Consider the following 20,106-nt stretch of genomic DNA (forward strand, 5'->3'; position numbering starts at 1 on the left):
CCCCAGCATGTTCATAATTGATGCTTAGTCTTAAATTGTACATATTTTAATTAGTATAGATATTTGCATAACAGTACTGATACACACATTTGTATTTATGAGTCAGTATCAATATCAGTATCGATGAATAGATACTGATACTCCCATTTCTAGCTCACAGTATCTGTTCTGAGCAGATTTTGAATGCCCTTGTTTCCTTACACAGTTCAGACACTAGTGACTTTGATTATTTTAAATATTATACATTTTTTAAATTGCTTTCCTCCCATGTATTTAAGCACATGCATGTTGTTTTACCCCAGTACAGATAGATTGTAGAAGCAGCTCTTGAGGTCAAAATAAGTCTGCTGTGTACGGTTTGGATCTAATTAGGAATTTCATTCTCTGATTATCAGGAGGTGCACATTAGCATGCTAGTTGTTGTTGCTTAACCATCAAAGCAAAAACTCCACTCCACTGTTGTGAAAATTACTCATAGGGATGAATAATTAGGACGGTTGGTAAAGGTAACTGAGGAATAACTTTGTACCACTGCAAACTGCAATAAAATGACCTAGTCCTGTTTTTGCATTTTTAAGACAGTAAAACATCACGTATTGCTTCTTTAAGGCAAGTTAAGATGTACTTATTAGAAAGTATAAGCAATTTATTCATAGTTGTCCCTACCCCTGCCAAAGTCTATTATAAGCTGCCAGAAAAGCAACTTCTTATTTGTGGACTAATCACTGTTTGCACTCCTTTTCTCCTTGGCTCTCTTAGCAGCACACTCATCAGGGCTGGCTGTGGACATCAGCTGTCAGCCCGCAGATACAAACAGTCCTGTCTAAATGGGATGGGACTTGAGGGCATCCGAGGGCCCTCTCCTTGATGGGATGGACGCGTTGGCAGTGCAAAGCATTGTGGGAGCGGTGCTGACAGTGTGGAGTGCCTCCAGAATGGGGCCTGTTGTTGACAGCTAACATTTAATCCAAGTTGCTCCTCACTCCCTCTTTTTTTTTTATCACTATAGCGCTTTTCGTTCCAAGCTTGCAGCAGCGTTCTTTATTTTTATTTTATTTCTTTTGTCTTCTGAGGTCTCCCATTGCAGTCTCTTCTACTGCAGGCCCAGGGTCCATTTCATCTTTGATGTTGTTAGACCCTTAGGTCCAGTCCGTCTGAAAGAGGTAACTGCACTTTTAGCGCAGGATCATGTACACTAGAATCACTAACAGGCACATACCCCTTGGCTACATATGGAATACTGTATTTTTTATATCTCCCGAGAGTGCGACTGGCTAACCATCAAGGGGTCTCTATCCACATCATAGAGATGAACAAAGGCTTTATGTCAAATACATATTAGTATAGCATTTACATTAGCAGATTAAGTCAGTATATTTTCCTACATTACATTATGCATCACAATGAAAGTGTACAAATTAGTTTACCTTAATTATGTCAACAACATACTAGACGTGGTTTTCTAACTTGATTCTGACATAATTTAAATTTTCCGGTTTGAATGTTTTTTATATCAGGTAGAAAAAATATCTAATTTATGATAGTTCATATAGAGGCAAACCTAGTCTGGCTTCCTAAAGTTAGCCTTTAGGCAAAGCAGTCTGCATTTAGATTAGAAGGACAGTTCACATTATTGCTGAAAAATAGAAACTTTCCTCCAGAAGCATTCAAATATAAATAGACTTCCTTATTTTGCTGGTATACTGAAAAGCCTTATAACGTATCTTTTTTTTTTTACATTATAACTTACTAATCCAGTTTTTGTATTTTCAGAACCTGTCAGCACCTTGTTTTCTGCACATCTTTGACTCAAGTCCACCACTGCTTTCCTCCCACCACCTTTTGGCAGGTATTCACTTCCCAACACAAAAATGACAAATCCTTATGCAACCAACACACAGTACATTTCATCGTGTACCATAACATGTCAAAACAAAATGACAGGCAGGAGGCAGAGCTGTAAATATTCATTGTGCTACTACTTTGGCTACTTCTTGTTGTATTGCCATAGTAACAAACTAATTTCCCTTTGGTGTTTGAGGGTGACAGAATCAAGTGTGACCAACTCAACAGCTCTTGTGGTGTTATAAATACATTTGCATTTGGACTTACCTAAAGAGTCCAGGGGATGTACGCTTTCTAGTCATGTCTTATAAGGCTCCATAAATTAATATGACATTCAGTCTCCAAAGAATGAGATTATGATGCTATCAATGTGACATTTAATACCCCAGGCACAAAGCAGTAATATACATCAGCCTTGTTTCTTTTGGCTGGCATTGTCAGTCACACAAATTTAATTCCCGGCTCCTCACATACCAGACAATAGAATTTCAAAGGTTATGGGTGAGTGGAAATGAGTTAAGCAAGGAAAGATGAAGAAGGCATCTTTAAGAAAATGTCATTATGTTACTGGAGGTGCATACCAAAGGAACTTGATTTCCGTGGAGACATAAGTATAAAGAAGTTTTGTAAAGCAGATATAAATAGTTGTATATTAGAAGCATATTTTTACTCTGAACTAAATATTTATGTGCTCTTATTTCACCTACTATTGCAATAGTAATTGAATGTATTAATGAATGAATTTGTTTCTTGTAATAAAACCATAGCATATTTATTTATTAAGTATTTATTTGGTTACACAACTAAACAAGTCCATCCCTTCACCCCATCATGGTAACTCTCTCAAGTATACAGTGTCCAGCTTTTTATACAAAGGTAAAATAAATAATAGATCTTAATAATGCATTTTATTAAAGAAAGTGTGGTGGAATTATTTCTGAATGTGCACACTAAAGCATCACCAAGATTATGGCAAATTGCGTTTCCTATCTGCATGTCTCCCTTTGTGAGGATCTGAGCACCAAAACTTATTCTCCAATGAGATCATTAGGAAAGGAAGAGCTGCAGGCGACCATATGGACACAAACCCCACTCAGCCTGGTCTATTATTTAAATAAAGACTCTAGAAAACACCAGTGGGACTTTCTACCATATGTGGCATGACGATTGACAGTCACCAGCACCAAAACAAAAGGTCTTCTTTGTTGGGAGTTGCATCGACTCGTAGGACTGACTCTTCCATGTTACAAAGATGAAGCCACAGAGGAAGCTACCAGTGCTGAATAACAATGACATGCAATCCGACTGCAAGAAGACACATCACCTTTATAACGAATGCCATGAACAGACGTAACAATAGGAAAGAACGCAAGGCAGTTTCAAATATGCCCTAACAATATTGTGCAACATGCTCAGTTCCTATTTCATACTAGAGTTATTGTAAAGTCATTATCACATACAAGTACAATTCCAGAATTGCATTATGGATAAACAGCTCATTAGAGAGTACGTCAGACCATTTAAATTCAGATATACAGATGATTGACTGCAATGACATCAAGTCTTTAAAAGTGCCATCATAATAATAATGGAAGCGAGACACCAGAAGATGAGGATCAACATTAAAAAGCAATGGAATCGAATGGCCTGTGGCGAGCTTTGGGATGCTAAAATATGCACAGCGAGTTATGATTATTATCCCTCTCTATGAAGCTAATGGAGCAAGATTATTTGGTTTTAAATAAAATGCATCTCTGGATAGTGGTTTTCATTGTGCCTCTGTAATCGACTGTGTAAAAATAATGTGATTGCTAATGTTGGTATTGACTATAAAATATTCTGGATTTTCAGGGTTTTTAAGCTTTATTTGGTACAACTTTATAATGAAAAACCTATTCTGGCCTAAATCAAATTTACACGCCAGCCCAAGATCTCCAAAAGTCAAAACAAAAGCTTTAGAACTTTTCAAGGTAACCTCTTATTTATGAGAAATAATTGAGGAATATTCTATTCTTTCTCCTACTGAAAAATCAGGTAAAAAATTTCAGAAAAAACTAAATTAAAGAAATCAAAACAAAGGAAAAATACAGGAAAGAGATTGTAGCAAGTGTGCTCTTAGCCTCCCATCTATTCTCATTGTCTTTTAGATAAAGTCTGTGCAGGGGGTCTGCTACGGCACGCTGCGTTTGGAGCTCTATGCCTATTGGTGGGCTGCGAGAGGCGCTTGGAGACGCTTGAGAAGGCAGAGCACCGCTGGGCCTCCACTGCTTGTGTGTTTGCAGTCCAACAGCTCAGTCTCCCTGACAGAAATGCGTCCACGTTGACTGGCTGCGCTCAAAACGCTCCCATTGGAAAAGCTCTGTGGGGCGCAGGAGAAGACAAGAAAATATGGACAAAAACACGAAATTTGCTCATACAAAAGAAGCAGGGAAATTGTACTTGGTTTATTAAAAAGCAGTTCAATCAAGATCTCTTTGTGGTGATGGCCCTACGTGTTTTGAGACTGACATTTGACTTTTTTTGTTTTTTTGCTTTATTACCTCTCCCAAGAACAATGCTTTTTGTAAACTGTCTTTCCCATAACAAAAATGTTTATTCCTTCCTTAGTTGGTTATGTTCAAAATGCCCTGACTAAACTCAGCGGGATGCATGAGTACACAAGAACTGAGTAACATTTTTTAACTGTAGAAATGGAACATAATGGTAGTGACAGAAATAATCCAACCAAAAGGATTCACAGTTCCAAGCCTCTTACTGGTTTGATGAACAAATAGTGCATATCAGTATATGTAACTGCAACCCAGACAGAAGCAAAAGACATAACTGTTTTAGTCAGACTTGTTTTCTTCAATTGCCTCTTTTATTTTTGTCTCATTCATTGCATCTCTTCCATACTGCCTCATCTTGTCTTCTCTAATACTTCCATTTATCTGATTGCATGTGTTTGTGGTTAAGAACAGTGGCAGGCCTATAGACCATAATGGCGCGTGCAATTTGTAGGAGTCACACAGAACACTGATTGCCAATAATGATGAGCTAGCTCGGAGAGACAGAAGCCCAGATGAGTTGGTGATTGGTGCCGTGCTGACTAGGGGATAGTGGGGAGTACAATGTGTCATGTGCCATTACATATCTTACTGTGTTGCCTGTAACCCTTATGCTAATTAATGTTGATTTATGCCTCATTATGGAGATTTATAACAGGAAAACAGAAGTGCCTTGAGTGAGTGAGAATTTGCCTATATGAAGACATCATGTTGATCTTTTTTACTAGGCTGTACCTATGGACTGCCTCTTTGATAGACCTGTCACTATAACAAATTTAGAAGTATGATTTATTGGTGAAGCAAATACAGGCGATAAACGTAACATATAGTATTAAAACTAATTTATGCCACCGACACAAAAACTCAAAGCAGATTTAAACCATAAAAACTATTCTAAACATACAATATTGATAAGAAATCATGAGCTGTAATAAATAAACAGCAGAATGAAACATTTTAGTACTTAGTTTCCCAGTAATGCAAAGAAAAAGTACACACGATAAATACTGAGCCCCAAAATAGATTGTTCCAGCTTTTTATATATCGAATGATATGTAGATATAATAATTATTCTTTATCATGACAGACCTATTTATTGACAATTTATTAGGGATGTGACAATAACTGAAATATTCTTATATGGTATCGTCAGAGTTCTCCCTATAATATCATGGGTTGTCACAATATATCGAATTATATTAACTCTTTTATAAATTCTTAGCTTAAATTCATTGTTTTATTGTAGCAACTGTAAAACATAGAGGAAACTATACCACGATCTTCTGTTTCATTTAAATGCAGAAAACATGACAACAAATTTTCTATCTTAATTCTTTGGACTATGACATAAAAATAGCCCCAAAGGCTTGTCAAGGCTTCTTACAAGGAAAAAGTAGCATTTCTTCAGTTTTGTTAGCATCTTTACAATATTGCATTAAATATCGTATTGTGAAATTAATATTGCAATTTTATCATACCATGAGATTTACATATCGTTACATCCCTACAATTTATTATACAAAGTGACTTTGCTTAAGGCCATTAGCTAAGGATGGCATACGGGATATGACTACTGACTATTTTCCCAAAAGTCCCATTGATTCCTCAGACAGCTCTTATTTTGTGTCCAAATTTTAGTATGCCAAGGCAGCGGTGTGAAACTTTTTACAGATTGGTCATTAATCAAAGTGCACATGCATTCAACACCTCCTTGTGACACTGCACCTGTTCATTTTCACAGTGAAAGCTGTATGCTGATCAAACAACAATAGTTCAGTTTGAATAATTATTATAAAGTGTTTCCCTTTTCTTGTTAATGTATTAATTAAATGTTCAATTTTAGTACCATTACTTATGGATCAAGGATTTTTTAAAAATAATTACACAGTATATTTTGTATCTTACAGAAACTGAACCCAACACAAGGACATTACCCAAAGATACATATATATTTTACAAAATACATACGCACTGTCTACTCACCTGTAGCACCTGTGGCTATTGACTTTCTTTATTGAACAACTGAACAAATGCTGTATAAGATATGTTGTAATATACTATATTTTGCTTTAGACCTTTGCATTTTGTCCAGAGTAAGAGCAGAGTTTAAAATGATCCGGTCCAGCTTTAAAATTATACTAACCCAGCATAAAACGTAAAAGTTACAATTTTGCTTTCTTGACTTTGAATCGCAATCTAGCAACTTTAAATGTTTGGACAGGCCTCTGAAACATTTCCTCCTAAATTCTATATTTTCAAATACCCACTGAGTTAAATTATGTGCATATTTAATTAATGATCTTGGATGAAAAACAAAACAAAAAAAGTGTCCTCTAATTAATGAGAAAACTTCAGCAACAACAGATGTTACTTTGCAATCCCCTTGAGAGAAAACATTTGTCAGACCAACTGTACATTATTTGTTTAACTTTATTATAGAGACCTAATTGTTTTAGTTATAGGATTTTTGGTGTGATTGGCATCAGATTATGAATCATGTTAGCTCTTCAGAAATAAACACTAGAATATTTGCTGACCAAAGGGACGTATTTGTGACTGTAGTAAAAGATACAATATAGTTAGCTGGAGTTTTACAAAGTTAGGTAGGCGTTTCCGATGCAGTAACACCTGAAAAGCAACAACCGAAAAGAAACTCTTTCTCCTCTTCCTTATCTCAAACTGTCCTGGATTTATAGTTTTGGTCAGTGGCTATCATCCAGCTCTGATCCTCTGGACGGTGAGATAGTTTTACCAGCTGGCCTTTTTCCTCAAATCTTCTTTTACCTTGTATTGTTGCTGTATATCAGAGTGTTGTTGGTGCTGCTGGGGATAAAAAGTCCCAAATGGCTTTTTTGGAAGTGGATTGTTTGGGTGACAAAGCACATTTCTGTCAGTTAAACGGTTTGAGAGACTGGGAGAAAAGCTGTTGTGTTTTGTGGATGGGGTGGTGTGGGAATGAGCTGCTGACAAGGTTCCTCTTTAATTTGGAAAGTAACAGACAGGCAGATTCACTTGTCTGCATGGCCACTACATGAAATTGAATTTAGTCTATAGAGATGAAAAAATTGTCATTGATGGAAGGCCTGAACTGAATGGGCAGCACTGTAGTCTTTAACTAACACTATTATGCATGCATTTCAAGTACTTGCATATAATTTGTATTTGTAAGTCTTATTAAATTTACTTTGACAAGGACGTTTACAATATGCTAAAAATTTTCATGTTTTTCTCACTCATCAGCATCTATTCCATTCACACATTCTCTTTGTTTGAAGAGACTGTAAGTGATTATATAGCTGCTATTTTGGCTCCAGTGTGAATTCTTTGATCACACTTTCCGCCTGTCATCCGATAAAGACACAAGTGTGCAAGAACTGTTATCACATTCAGAGGGAAGCCAGTGGAAACATTGCCCAGAGGTGATTTCAAATAATGCTCTCAAAATGGAAGAAATGTAACAAACAGACATGTTTTACTTCCTCAGCATTATTTTTGACAAATCTAGTAAACATTTGCACTGAATAATGTCAAACCATAGTCATTTCTTTCTGCAAAATGTAAAATGGCGTTCCAAGATATGCGGGATTTATTATTTGAAGCTTCACACCTTAGATAGACAAAAGTAACCATTAGTCTAGTAAACTTTTAGCTATGTTGCAATAGTTTTAAGTAACCTATAATCAGATATTGGTATAAATAAATACATTAGAATATTATTATAAAATGTAAGTTAATATCAACAATATTAAGACACTTGTATATTGGATCAGTAATGAATTATACATGTATATTGCCTATTCATTACATGGATTTGAGGTTTAAGCTGCCCTTTTATTGTGTATTTTTACTTCCCATGTCTTATTGGTATGGAGTTTGCTTATAAGTTCAAAACGCCCTTGTAAAAGTTCAGTGAGGTTCAGTGAAATGTCAACTTTAAATGAGTTTTCTGCTTTGCATAGACACCACAAGCAGAAGATTAGCTCTTTTGGCTCACTTTCTATTAAGTAATTAACCAAAGTCACTGGGTTTGCAGTTCGGCCTCTAATGCCTTTCTTTAAGACCACTAATACCCCACTGGTGTGTGTTTTAGTGCTCTATCTATTAAGATACCACTTCTTTGTTTAACACTGAGAGCCTGCCGGGAAGCATCATCGTCCATCCTTTTTTCTGTCCTGTTTCACGAGGTCACTCAGTATTGTTTTTGATTGGCTGTGTGTCTAGTAACAACCATTCAAAGGCCACAGATTTGAGTTGAGTTCATTGAGTCTCCTCCCCTCTAGGTTGCATTCATTATAGATCACCCGCCCCCCACCTGCACAGCTTCATTACTTCCTCATTTAAGGCCATCTTCGCACTGCTGACTCTGAATTTTCTCTTCGCCTTAAACCTCTCTGCCTCCCCTATTCTTTTGTCTGCCTCCCTATCCGCCTTCAGTCATCCTCTAACCTCATCCCGCAAGCTCTCATTTTCACCATTAGGTAATTTAACCCCTCACTCAGGCCCTGTCCTCCCTGATAGTAAATGAGGGAGTGCAGTTTGTTGATTGCCTCTTAGTGCTAGTGTCAGTCTTTTGTGGGTCAGTGAGCTGTAGATTCCTCCTTACCACTGCAACCACCACTATCACTGCCATTAAACATTTTCTGATTTAAACCAATTTTGTACCTTGTAATAAAAATAGGTCTCTAGAGTGTATTTTTTATGCTTGAAATTGCAAAGTTTTACAGAATAAAACCATGTTAACAACTGTATTATTTCTTTCAAATGCTGACTTGCAGTGAAGATAGAAGTTGTGAGTTCAAGCTAAACTGCAAATTACAAACGATATACCTCCTGTGTAGTAATTTACATTGATTTGATTTACATTCCAGTCTTGGCTCTCTTTCATTTTCAGCTTTCTGGTATGGCAGCGGCTTAGGGTACACTCCATTGTAGATTCTTGTTGAATAGCATAATTACTGTTATAGCAATTATCATGATAGTAGTATAGTTTGAGCTTTATTCATTCTCAGCTGGTGGTAAAATGCATGGCACACATTTAGCTCCAGTAAAAGAAATAGTATTATCGAAACCTTTACTGCTTTCACTTTGGTAAAATTGCTAACCACCTTGTTGTGATGAAATTATCTTCATGTTCTTTATCGCTCATGTTCTTGTTCTCTTCTCCTCGAACATCAAAAGCACTCTACAATAATGAAAAAAGCCAATGAATATATGCCAAGGTTATCAGCATATGCTTTCTATAAAGGTACCTGGCTTTTGCAATGCACACGAACTCGGCCTCCAATGCCATTTATTTTGTTGTTTACTCTTCCACTGTCATTATGAACTTAAATTGCCTCATAAACCCCTGGAGGACCACCATGTACTGCTTTTTAATTTTATTTTTGATTATTTTTGCAGAGCAGTTATGAAATTATTAATTTTGCTGCTAGAGTGTATGCTGCTCTCTTTATGAGAACGTCATTTATCAAGGTTGGAGAGGGAAATAGGGCTTTGTGTAAGGTCTGTGAGGAAGATTACGCATACATGTTTATTAAAGAGAACGTCAAAGAAGATGCATCTGCAGTATGAAGCAAATAGACTCCAATCTCTGAGCACAAGCAAAATCACTGTTATGAATTATCCTGGGTGGTTTGGGCCAATACATTTGAATATGAGTCAAAGTAAGTCCATGAATTTCAGCCCCATTATATTTGTGTATTATGTAGACATCATACACAGATGGTGTTTTATGGCTGAATGTAAATATCAAATTTTAGCGTTGCAATTATTACAGAAAGAAACACTATAATTTAACAGTTATTTACATTCATTATTGACCATGGCTAAACAACAGTGATATCCTTAATTCCTTCCAATCCTTAATCCTTCCAATTACATAATTTCTCTTACATAATTTCTCTAGTGTGTGACAGACCTTATGAGATAAAACTTTCTGAATGATGAATGAATGAAGTCTAGTGTGTGACAGACCTTATGAGATAAAACATATATATGAATATATAAATGACAATATATATATATATATATATATATAATTTATTATTTTGTTTTATTTTGTTTTATTCAAAGGACAAATTATATATTCCTGTTTTCCCCATGAAGTTAAGCAGGTGAGTCCACCAGACCAAGATACAGGTCTGATCTGAGGAGAGGGGACCCCACTCAGTGTAAGATTATAAAAAAAGGTCTTTTTGAACAAAAAAGCACCTGTAATAGAATAAATGCTTTACTATGAAAAAATCCAGGCAAATCAGTTACAAGCTTATGGCAGACCTTTCACCAGAAACAGAACATAGTGCAGAAACATTACAATTTTGTACTGTAACTGTAAAAACTACACCATTGACTTTAATAATAACTGTACTATCCCAGTCTATTCCACAACATTTTTTGAGTTATAATTGATTTTGAACCATATGTTTAAAAGCTAACAGTAGAAAGTGTATTCATCTTACATATCGTCTCCTATATACTATACAAATATGTTTCAGTAACATTGTCTGCAGAAATGTTTCTTGGCAGATGTACTGTGGTGAAAATAGATTGTTGCTCTTTTCTATAGGTCAAATTTGAAGTTACTAAAACTTTCTGATTGTTCTGCCTCCAGAACTGTGACTTTGTGCAAACAAAAGCCAAACATCAGACAAGCATTTCAAATCCTCTCGGGGGGAGGCGCACACAGCCTTATTATTCCAGTAGGTTTCAGGGATGGCTGGACAGTATTTTGGGTTCTCCAAGGGATTTATTTTTTCTAATTAAGGTATTAACAAATGGCTGCTAGAGGACGTTTGTGTGTGCTTTAGCACTTATAGCTCCAACATCAAATATGTATTTAATCTAAGTATAATGTAGTGTCTGCACAAGATAAACACATTTACTCTGTGCTTACAAAGCCTCAGGATCGATATAAGCTGCGCTGTTGTTTCTTCTTCTTGTTTGTAGCCTGATTGCCTTTGGGTCATTCTGAGAAGTGCAGACGCAAAGAGACCAGCAAGGTACAGAGGCGGCAGGAAGAAAAAGGCAAATATATACTTTATAGGCCTTCATCCCCTCTACCCTCATCGTCGAGGGACTCTTTGTACAGGGATCTGATAAGGGTTTGTGGTGCTTAAATGTCAAATTCTCTAGAGAGTTTGTTTGGATTTGAGCTTGAAACATTTTTTTATGTTTGCATATAGTCTTATAGTACTTATATTAGCCCAAATGTAAATAACAAAGACCCTTTCAGCTGAAAATGGAATGCATAAATAAAGTAATGCCAAAACAAATTTTAATCACCAGATTGCTGCTAACATTCGAAAGTTAAGTGTAAATAATTCAACAAATGGAAAATGTATTCATGAAATAAAAATTATGTTGTGATTAGAATGGTTGAAAGTATTTTTATTCTAGTTCATAGATAAAGAATTCAGACATGTTTGTCATCAAATAAAGCAGATTATATTTTATTAGAATTTTGCAAGGTAGTAATAATACTACTTTCATACAGATTCTTAAAAAAAATCTAATTGTTTTAATGATTCAGTTTAATATTATTTATTTAGAACAAAACATGTTTACATTGTTTCTATTCACTGCTGTTCTGACCTGAATCTAAAAGTGCATGAAACAATGAATAACTCACTTTGATCATTAGCAAATTACAGATTTTTCTCACTTGTATCTAAGCGAGCACTCCTGTGCCACAACAAAGCTTTAGGTAAAGCACAGCCTACTCAAAATGCAGCAGTGAGAGTGTTGACTCAGACACGGCTCATTTTGAAATCACAGAGGATTTAGTTGGATTTTTGTTAGTCTATCCTATCTTGGGCTCGTGTCCAGGACTTAAGGTAGATTTTAGTGTTGAGAGTCTCACCTTTTGCAGCTTGACAGAAAATCAAAAAGTTGCTGACAGGTTTAAAACAATTTAATCAGTCTTGGAAAGCATAGAATTTACACAATGGCAAAAGTCCAAAAAACTGAGCCAATAATACATTTACGTATTTGCTTGAATACTGTAGTAAAGACGTTTGTATATGTCTATTGCACTGCTCTCCTATTTAATTGAATAAAGTTGACTATAGGGTATTCAGCTGTATTTTTGTGAAAATAAAAAATACATTGCTATTTGCAATTATAACTGATATGAAATTGATGGATCGTCCACATGTTGACGTAGCTCAAAGCAAATAGTCTGTTCATTGCTGTCAATCGCTATTTATTTGGGAGTTTCACTAGTGCTATTAGATTACAATAACCTCTACACAATACACTTTTATTGCTGGCAGTTACAGGTCTAGCCCAATAAAATGTTGAGCTTTTGTTATGAGCACCATGGACAGCTCCTGCAGAATGGTTACAGTGAAGGCTATACGTATTTGCTCACAGTACATCCAGTCAAAGATGAATTATTTAAACGTCTTTCAATCGTTGCATGTCCTGGGGTGTATATTCACAGAAATATAACTCATGGTACACCTTTTAAAAAGATTACAAAAGGAGGGTGTGGTTGGTCAGACCTCTCTTTTGTGTGACCAATAGAGAAATTCACACGAAATCTTTTACTAAATTCATTTAAATATAGTCTATGTGAGTCGAAATACTTGTTTACTTCAGTTGTTTGGTGCAACATGATTGTTTTACTGAAAAAGGCGCGCCTGTACTTTAAATATTCATATTTGGACACGTGTTGTTTTTTCAAGTTACGCGTTACTTGTTGATCTTTTGCAGTTGGCTAATCAGCAATGCTAGCTAGTGCGGCGATACACGTGACTCGAGTTTAGTCCAAGGTAATTAACTGCGCGCTAAAACAAAAGCATAATTGGATTACGTGGGCTGTATTTGTCTGAAAATGCCAAACCACCGACCAAACCGTCTTCCTTCATGTGCGTCTCCTTAGGGACTTCAAGACTAATGGCTGTGTGGGTGTTGTGTCCCCTGTCAGGTAATTTATCACACAGAGCAAGCAAAAAGCATATCCAAGGGTCAGCGCGAAGCTCACATTACCCTGTACATTTTGTCACTTTATGTTGCGTTTGTGACAGCGGGAGACGTGAAAACTTCTACCATTTTCCTCCTCTGCGACGCGCTCCCCCCCCTCTCTCTCTCTCTCTCTTTCCCACCCCTCTCCCCTCTCTCCTCTTCCTCTCTCTCCTCTTCCTCTTCCTCTCTCTCCTCTCGTATTTGAATAGGGAGCCTGCGGAGCACTCTTTTGTTCAGTAGCGCTCAGCTGCTGGAGAGGTGAGCACCACTCTGGCGCTCGTCCACTCGTAGTGGCATCGCTCTTCTCCTTAAGACCCGAGGACTAGTGAGGGACCAGTGTGCGCTCCATTTGCGTTATTTGGGCACCTCTTGACCAGAAGTGTTTTGGGTTAGTTCCACAGGTTTTTTCCGTAGCGTTGGATGTTGGGGCTTTCCAGTTCGTGGCGCTATACACCTGCACTGTAGCAGACCGGCCGGCGCTCCTGAGGCTGCAGCATCGCTCTACATTCCTGTGGACTGGACTCATCCAAAAGGTGAACGCTTCTTCCTCTCAAACCTTTTCTTTACGTAGCGTTGGTTGGGTACATTTGCTGCCAAAAATCTCTGCTCTGCTTTGATTTGTAGATGGGTCTTGTCAATATTCTTCTCACAAAGTAGCTTGTTAAAGATAGCTTCATACTAGTTTTAGATGATGAATAGTTTTTTGTGCAAATTTTAATTAAAAACTGAACCTTTATAGCCACCCATTATCTTTCAATTACAGACTTACTTGGTGGTGAAATTAACTTTGTATGAATTCAGATTAGTTTTGTGTCATATTCTAGGCTGTACTGGTTTGAGCATGAGTTGCATTGTTGATTACACTGAAAGACTGTCCTACTCTAGGCAACATGTATCATTTTCTGTTCAACCTTATAAAGCTTTTGGTTTAAGAAAGGGACAGAAAACTTGGTCACCAGACTTTGCTTGACTATAATCGCATAAAGACTTTAAATATTATTGCTATTATTGACTCTTTGTAGGTGTTAATCTGGCTACTCTGAAGAATGCATCTTGTTATCTTGTACTTGAATAGGAATTAACATTGAGGGTAGTCCATGGTGTTTACCTGTCCTTTTTAGTTTTATATTAGTGTCACTGTCAGAAATTGTGTTGGGGTGAAATGAGTGAATCGCACGTGGCCCTAGGGAAATTAAGCGGAGATTTAACCAAGCGTTTTGTGGAACGGTTACTGGTCATCCTGTCTGCAATTCTGTTTAATTCTGTATTTGTAGTAGTTATTAAATGTAAAGTAAGCAAAAATACTACTTTAACAGGCAGCTCTTCTGTTTTCTTTTCTAATAATGATCTATTTGAGTTGGCCTTTGCACTGTGAAAAAAAATCTATTGTATTTATTTTTGTTTTCAGAACTTTTCTCATAATGTGTATATGAAGACAATAGTATAGTGCATTGCTCTATTTAAAATGCATATTGTCAGTCTATGTTTGTCTACCTGTCCTTCACTTCCCTCACCTTTCCCTTTCTTTTGTTGTTGCTGAACATAGACTCCGGTGGTTCATAGACTAGGAATGTTATCACCATTGTCCTCCATTGACGTGCTCCTTTAACATGCTATTGCCAGTTCAGTGCTTCTGTTTTCACTCTGATGAGGCTCTACAATGGAGGAACACTATTCTTATACTGAAAAATCCACTGCTTCTTTGTGGCTTCTGTCCAACTTTGGCCATCCCCAAAGGCACCAATGCTCCAACACCATAAAGGAGAGAGGCAGAGCCAAAACACCGGGCTCTTTTACAGTATTATCTGTTCTCTTCCAAGAGGGTGCTCTTGTCACATATTTCAATAATGCGTCTTTCTGCCTGACTGCGCTCAGTTTAGTGCAGACACTTGTAGTGAAAAACTTGAATGGGCGAGAATTCAATTTTGCACTTCAGTAGTGTCTAAGCAAGTGATTCAAAGACTGAATTTGTGCTGAGATTTACCAAATGTAAGGCATTAATATTTCTCAAATAAACCTTCTGCTACATTTATTTAAAAAACAAACAAAGCCACGCTGGCAGTTGATCAAACAAGGGCACACAATCAGGAACACAGCATCAGGAGACGGCACCTTAGGCTCAACTCTTTGATTGGTTAAGCCCCCAGCTATAAGTGCCGCACTTGAAAGATTGTTCATTATGACTCAGTTTTGATCCAGCTGTGTCTCCAGTAAGCACTAATCCCCAGGCCTGCGTACTAATATTTAATAGTTGTGGTTCCACTCTACGTCAGTTGCTGTATTGGCTTATTGAAATCAATGTTGTTTTTTCTGCTGTGATGGTAGCAAGAGTAGGAGGGATGTTGGAGGATTCCTGCAGAGAGAGACTAATTTGCAGATGTGATAACATGATCCAATTAAGCAGTAAAACATTCACAGCGGTCTGTGCACAGATCCAATTTTGTTTACATAAACCACAAGGAGAATATAAGTCTGCTGTTGTACTGCTCTCAGGCATTCAAAACAAGTGCATGTATCTGTCCTCTGTGGTGTAAAGCTCTTGGTGAGTCACAATGTCATTTTATCAGCTTAATGAAGCCGGCACCTTTGGCCACCAGAGGACGTCTGCATGATTGACAGCTTGGTCTCTTTCTGCTGCAGCCTGACATCAACCAGGCAGATGGAGCGTATTCTAAATGGGCTGCTGCCGCTTTGCTTTGGCTAATAACATAATAGTTTGGCATTAGCCATATTGAACTAGCCACAGCCAGAAAGCCAAGCAAATGAGCAGCACAGCTGTGCCGTCAGGCCAGTGGCAGAGCAAACAAAGCCCAAGAGGAGAGCCAGGCAGAAAAAAGGTAGTTTACCACAATCCCTCCAGACGCAGTGTGTGAATATTCATCAAGCCCCCTCCTCTCCTCAAACCAGCACTGCACCCCTCTTCCACCAAATGTATTATTCAAAAGAAGCATTTTCCATATTAAATACTATCAATAAATAATAACATCTGGTAACAGTTTTGTCTGCTGAATAATGACAGGGGCACATGCAGTGTCTTCTTATGATTGGAGATGAATGTGGTGCAGATTTTGTTTGCTCTGGTCACCTGTCCTTTTTGGCCCTTTGTCTTGTTGGTTCTTCCTTTGTTACAGATGGTGGTAACCACCTGCAGTAATTTGATGTGTTAGTATCAATTTCAACTAAGACAAAACCAGGTTGAAACAGACCGAATGCAAACACATTCTTAGGTCTTTCTATACCTTTAACTATGTATACATTAGGACTAAACCAGGACTAAAACATTGCTAAATGAAGATGGACCTACCTTCAGTTCTTGTGCTCAGTTCTTGTGCTCATGCAATACTGCAAGACTTGGTCAGATTTTCACAGTTAATTAATCAGGCAAAATGTCATCATGTTACTCCAAATCAATTGATCTTGCTCTTTTCACATATGCAGGACTTAATTACTTGTACCATAACATAGTAGTAGCATTCTTGCTCTTGGTATGTTGGTATTGAGTAAATTCTACTGGCTGCTGAAGTCTTTGTTTGTGCATCTGACTTTCTTATTGTTGAACTTTCTTTCTGTTGAACTGCCTTTCTTGAGTCTCAGAAAGTTTAATGCCTGTGATGAGCTGTGTCTATGGTGGTTTCAGGACTGGACAGCTCCTATGATGCAGGATGCTTCGTCCAACTTTGTATCCTGGTGAAATGGACAGTGTACATTGTCACACAGCTTAAAATATTTGTGATGTCGTAAGTGTTGTCAGGCTTTCATGGACTGTGAAGATGGCCAGTAAATTCTAATTTCTGCCCTTTTATTCCTCATGGAAAAGGGTATTTTGTTATGTTCGAACGATCCATTGGCATATGTTGTGCCAAACAACACTCAGACCTAAACTAATATGAATAAAGGCCCTTTCAGCTAGAACAAGAGAAAAAAAAGTATTATAGTATTTTTTTTTTGCTGTGAGTGATTTCTGTCACCTTCCCTATCCTCTGTCCAACACTGCAGGACTATTTATGCAGCAGAAAGCCCAGTGCAGGCATTATAGAGCTCTCCTTGTTAATCAGAGATCTAGCTCTGGGGTTACCCGAGCCAATCACAGGGATTTATTGGGGAGAACAGAAAAGTCGAATAATTAATTTTATTCAGATCCCTTGCACCCAGGTCGTGCTGATGGGGTGTGCACACGTCCTTTTATCCAGCTGCTTAGGCTGTTGCCATGGGATTGAATGAGTCGGAGCACATTCTTTGATTGCAGCTATTGATATTTGTTGCTCTCCCCGCTTCTCAGAGTATTTCAGATCATTATAGATATGAGATAGATAGATTACTGTATAAACAAATGTTGGGTTCATTTTGATGTTGAATGTCTTTTTTGGAATTTATGTAAAAATCTTGTGGCCTCAAATGCTTTGTTATTCACATGCCATATGAAAATATATGACTTTTTTTTGTTTTGTTTTTTGCAAATTTGTTCTCCAATTTCATTCCAACACTGAATTGTGAAAAAAATTGAGTTACTTTTTTTTGTCCTGAAACATTATAATGTGCTTCCTTATGAACAGAAAATCTAATAATCAAAACACAGCAAAATACCACATTTTTATTATTACCTTTTTGCTGAATACTAAAAAGGTAAAGCACACCAGGTTGATTCTACATAATGATTTTCCTCACTTATTCATGATGGGTTTCTTAAAATAAAATACAGACGTGCAGACACACAATTGCTTTTTGCTAGATGATCTTGGTTAAAGTAATGAAGATTCTTTCAACTTGATGAATAAGAGGTGAATATTTGACAACAACAATTTGCATCTCTCTTTCTTTGGGTCTTAATTTCCCAACCTTACAATGGCATTTTGATATTAATTACTGGCTGAGTTATCGACCAGTCAAAAGCTTGGCCGTTGATTGCTTCAGTTATTAAATAGATTAAAGGGAAGTGCCTGGTGTGCCATCATTTATTCAACACGATTTTCCATGGATGAATTTTCCTGGAGCAAAGATTGGTGAAAAATCACAGACATCTAACAGACTGTTCTATGCAAATGAGAAGCGCACAAAACTTGCAGGTAGATTCAGACCAAAGTGTTACACATTGACTGCCAGTTCGTTTATCTATCCACACAGATATCTGGGAAACTAGTCTGATTTATTTGGCACTTTGCATCCCGGTGAATCTTGGACCATCACATTAATCCCAAAATGTGATTCGCAGCTGTAGCCCGAGGGAGTGGAGTGAAAAATTGGAGACAGCATCAAATTGATTTTAATGTGAAATTTATAAAGCTCATAGGGGGTGGAATGTCGAGCGAGTGGTATGACTAGTGGGTCTGCCATCTTTAATATGACAATTTGTGTTCCTCTAAAATGGGTAAAGTGCCTCTAAGGTCTGCGCGTGTGGAGAAAATGCACATACTTTGAGCTGAAAACAGAGTTAATGAGAAAACTCACAGTTCTATTTGTTTGCAGTACTGTCAAATTTTTACACAAAGTACTTTTACATAACCTACTTTGATTTAAAATACGGTATGTGCTATAGTGTGACAAATTTACTGAAAATAAGAAACAAAGACAACTCAAAAAAACAAACTACAAACAAACAGTTTTAAAGAAGGCCTATTATAATAAACATTTTAGAGCTCTTAACCATGTTATATTTGTTTCCCCTTCTCATTTCCCCTACTGAAATTGTATTTGGAGTGATTTGTGCATATTTGAGTAATCTTTTATCACTTATTATCAAGAATACCATTGCTCTACTTCCTTTGTTTTCCAATTTTATTTTCTTAATTGGTGATACACAAGATTCAGTAGCGGGAAAAAAATCTGGCTACTCACCAGCGTGATCTGCAGCTATCCATCGGAGTTCCCGACTCTTTGTTGTGCTGACATTTACTGCAATGTTTTCTCCCATTGGGCATTGTTTGTTTCATTAGGTCATTTTATGATCAATATTTATCTTTAAAATATGCAAATTATAACATAATGATCCATGAGTGTAATATAGCAGGCTTAAGCACAATATGTGTTCTTTAAGTTTCTTAGACACATAGACCATTTGTGATTATTTCTCATTGTCTTGCTAATTAAAATCCAAGCTTTGTGGTTATGGTTTCTAGTACATTTTAAGGAAACTAAAGCTAAATAAAGGTAATTAAAACAGAATCAATCAGAGGAAATCCAGTAATAATCCTATAATTTGCAAATTGTGTTGAAATTCTCTCACTGTGTCATTCACTCTTATCTTTTCTCGGCTCTGTAATTTAATGCATTGCCTGCTTGATAATTACCCTTGTTGAGCTGTGCAATTGCCCTGAGGTTCTCCTCTGGACCTCTTTTGATAAATTTGGCTCTTGCTCCTGGTCCTGTTACTGGGGGCATCTCTGGTGACAGTGAATGCCCTGGACATATGTGTGAGTGTGTGTGTGTGTGTGTGTGTGTGTGTGTTTGTTGTGTGTGAGATAGAGAGGTTGAACTCAGCCCATTGGCCATCCCCCGTGTCCAGCTCAGATTGATCGGCTAAAGTCGTGATGGATGGTTCTCTGCACTGGACTATTGGCTGAGCTGTTGATCACTGGCCACCGCTTGTCACTGTGTTTTAGTCTGCAGCAGTGCAATGCTTCTCAAACTGTGGTTCAAGACCCACTGCTGGTACTCTGCAGCCATTAGTTCAAGTTGAGTCTAGGTTAGATATTTTCATCATGGTTTACTCATAATACATTCCTCCAATATATTTTATTAGACTGACAATCTTACA

The 20,106-nt window shown here is 37.2% G+C and overlaps 1 protein-coding gene across 1 annotated transcript in view; it reads left to right on the forward strand.

Moving 5' to 3' along the window:
• The first annotated feature begins 2,342 nt into the window (after positions 1 to 2,342).
• The window catches only part of ncanb (neurocan b), a 153,395-nt gene continuing 135,631 nt past the window's right edge, over positions 2,343 to 20,106 (forward strand). The window contains exons 1-2 of the mRNA XM_055164801.1: positions 2,343 to 2,346; positions 3,993 to 4,280. Of these exons, the coding sequence (XP_055020776.1) occupies positions 2,343 to 2,346; positions 3,993 to 4,280 (292 nt within the window). The remainder of the gene's footprint in view (positions 2,347 to 3,992; positions 4,281 to 20,106) is intronic.

This window comes from Boleophthalmus pectinirostris, unplaced genomic scaffold (genome assembly GCF_026225935.1).
Source record: "Boleophthalmus pectinirostris isolate CB_2022bp ecotype Guang Dong unplaced genomic scaffold, ASM2622593v1 HiC_scaffold_7, whole genome shotgun sequence".
NCBI lineage: Eukaryota > Metazoa > Chordata > Actinopteri > Gobiiformes > Gobiidae > Boleophthalmus > Boleophthalmus pectinirostris.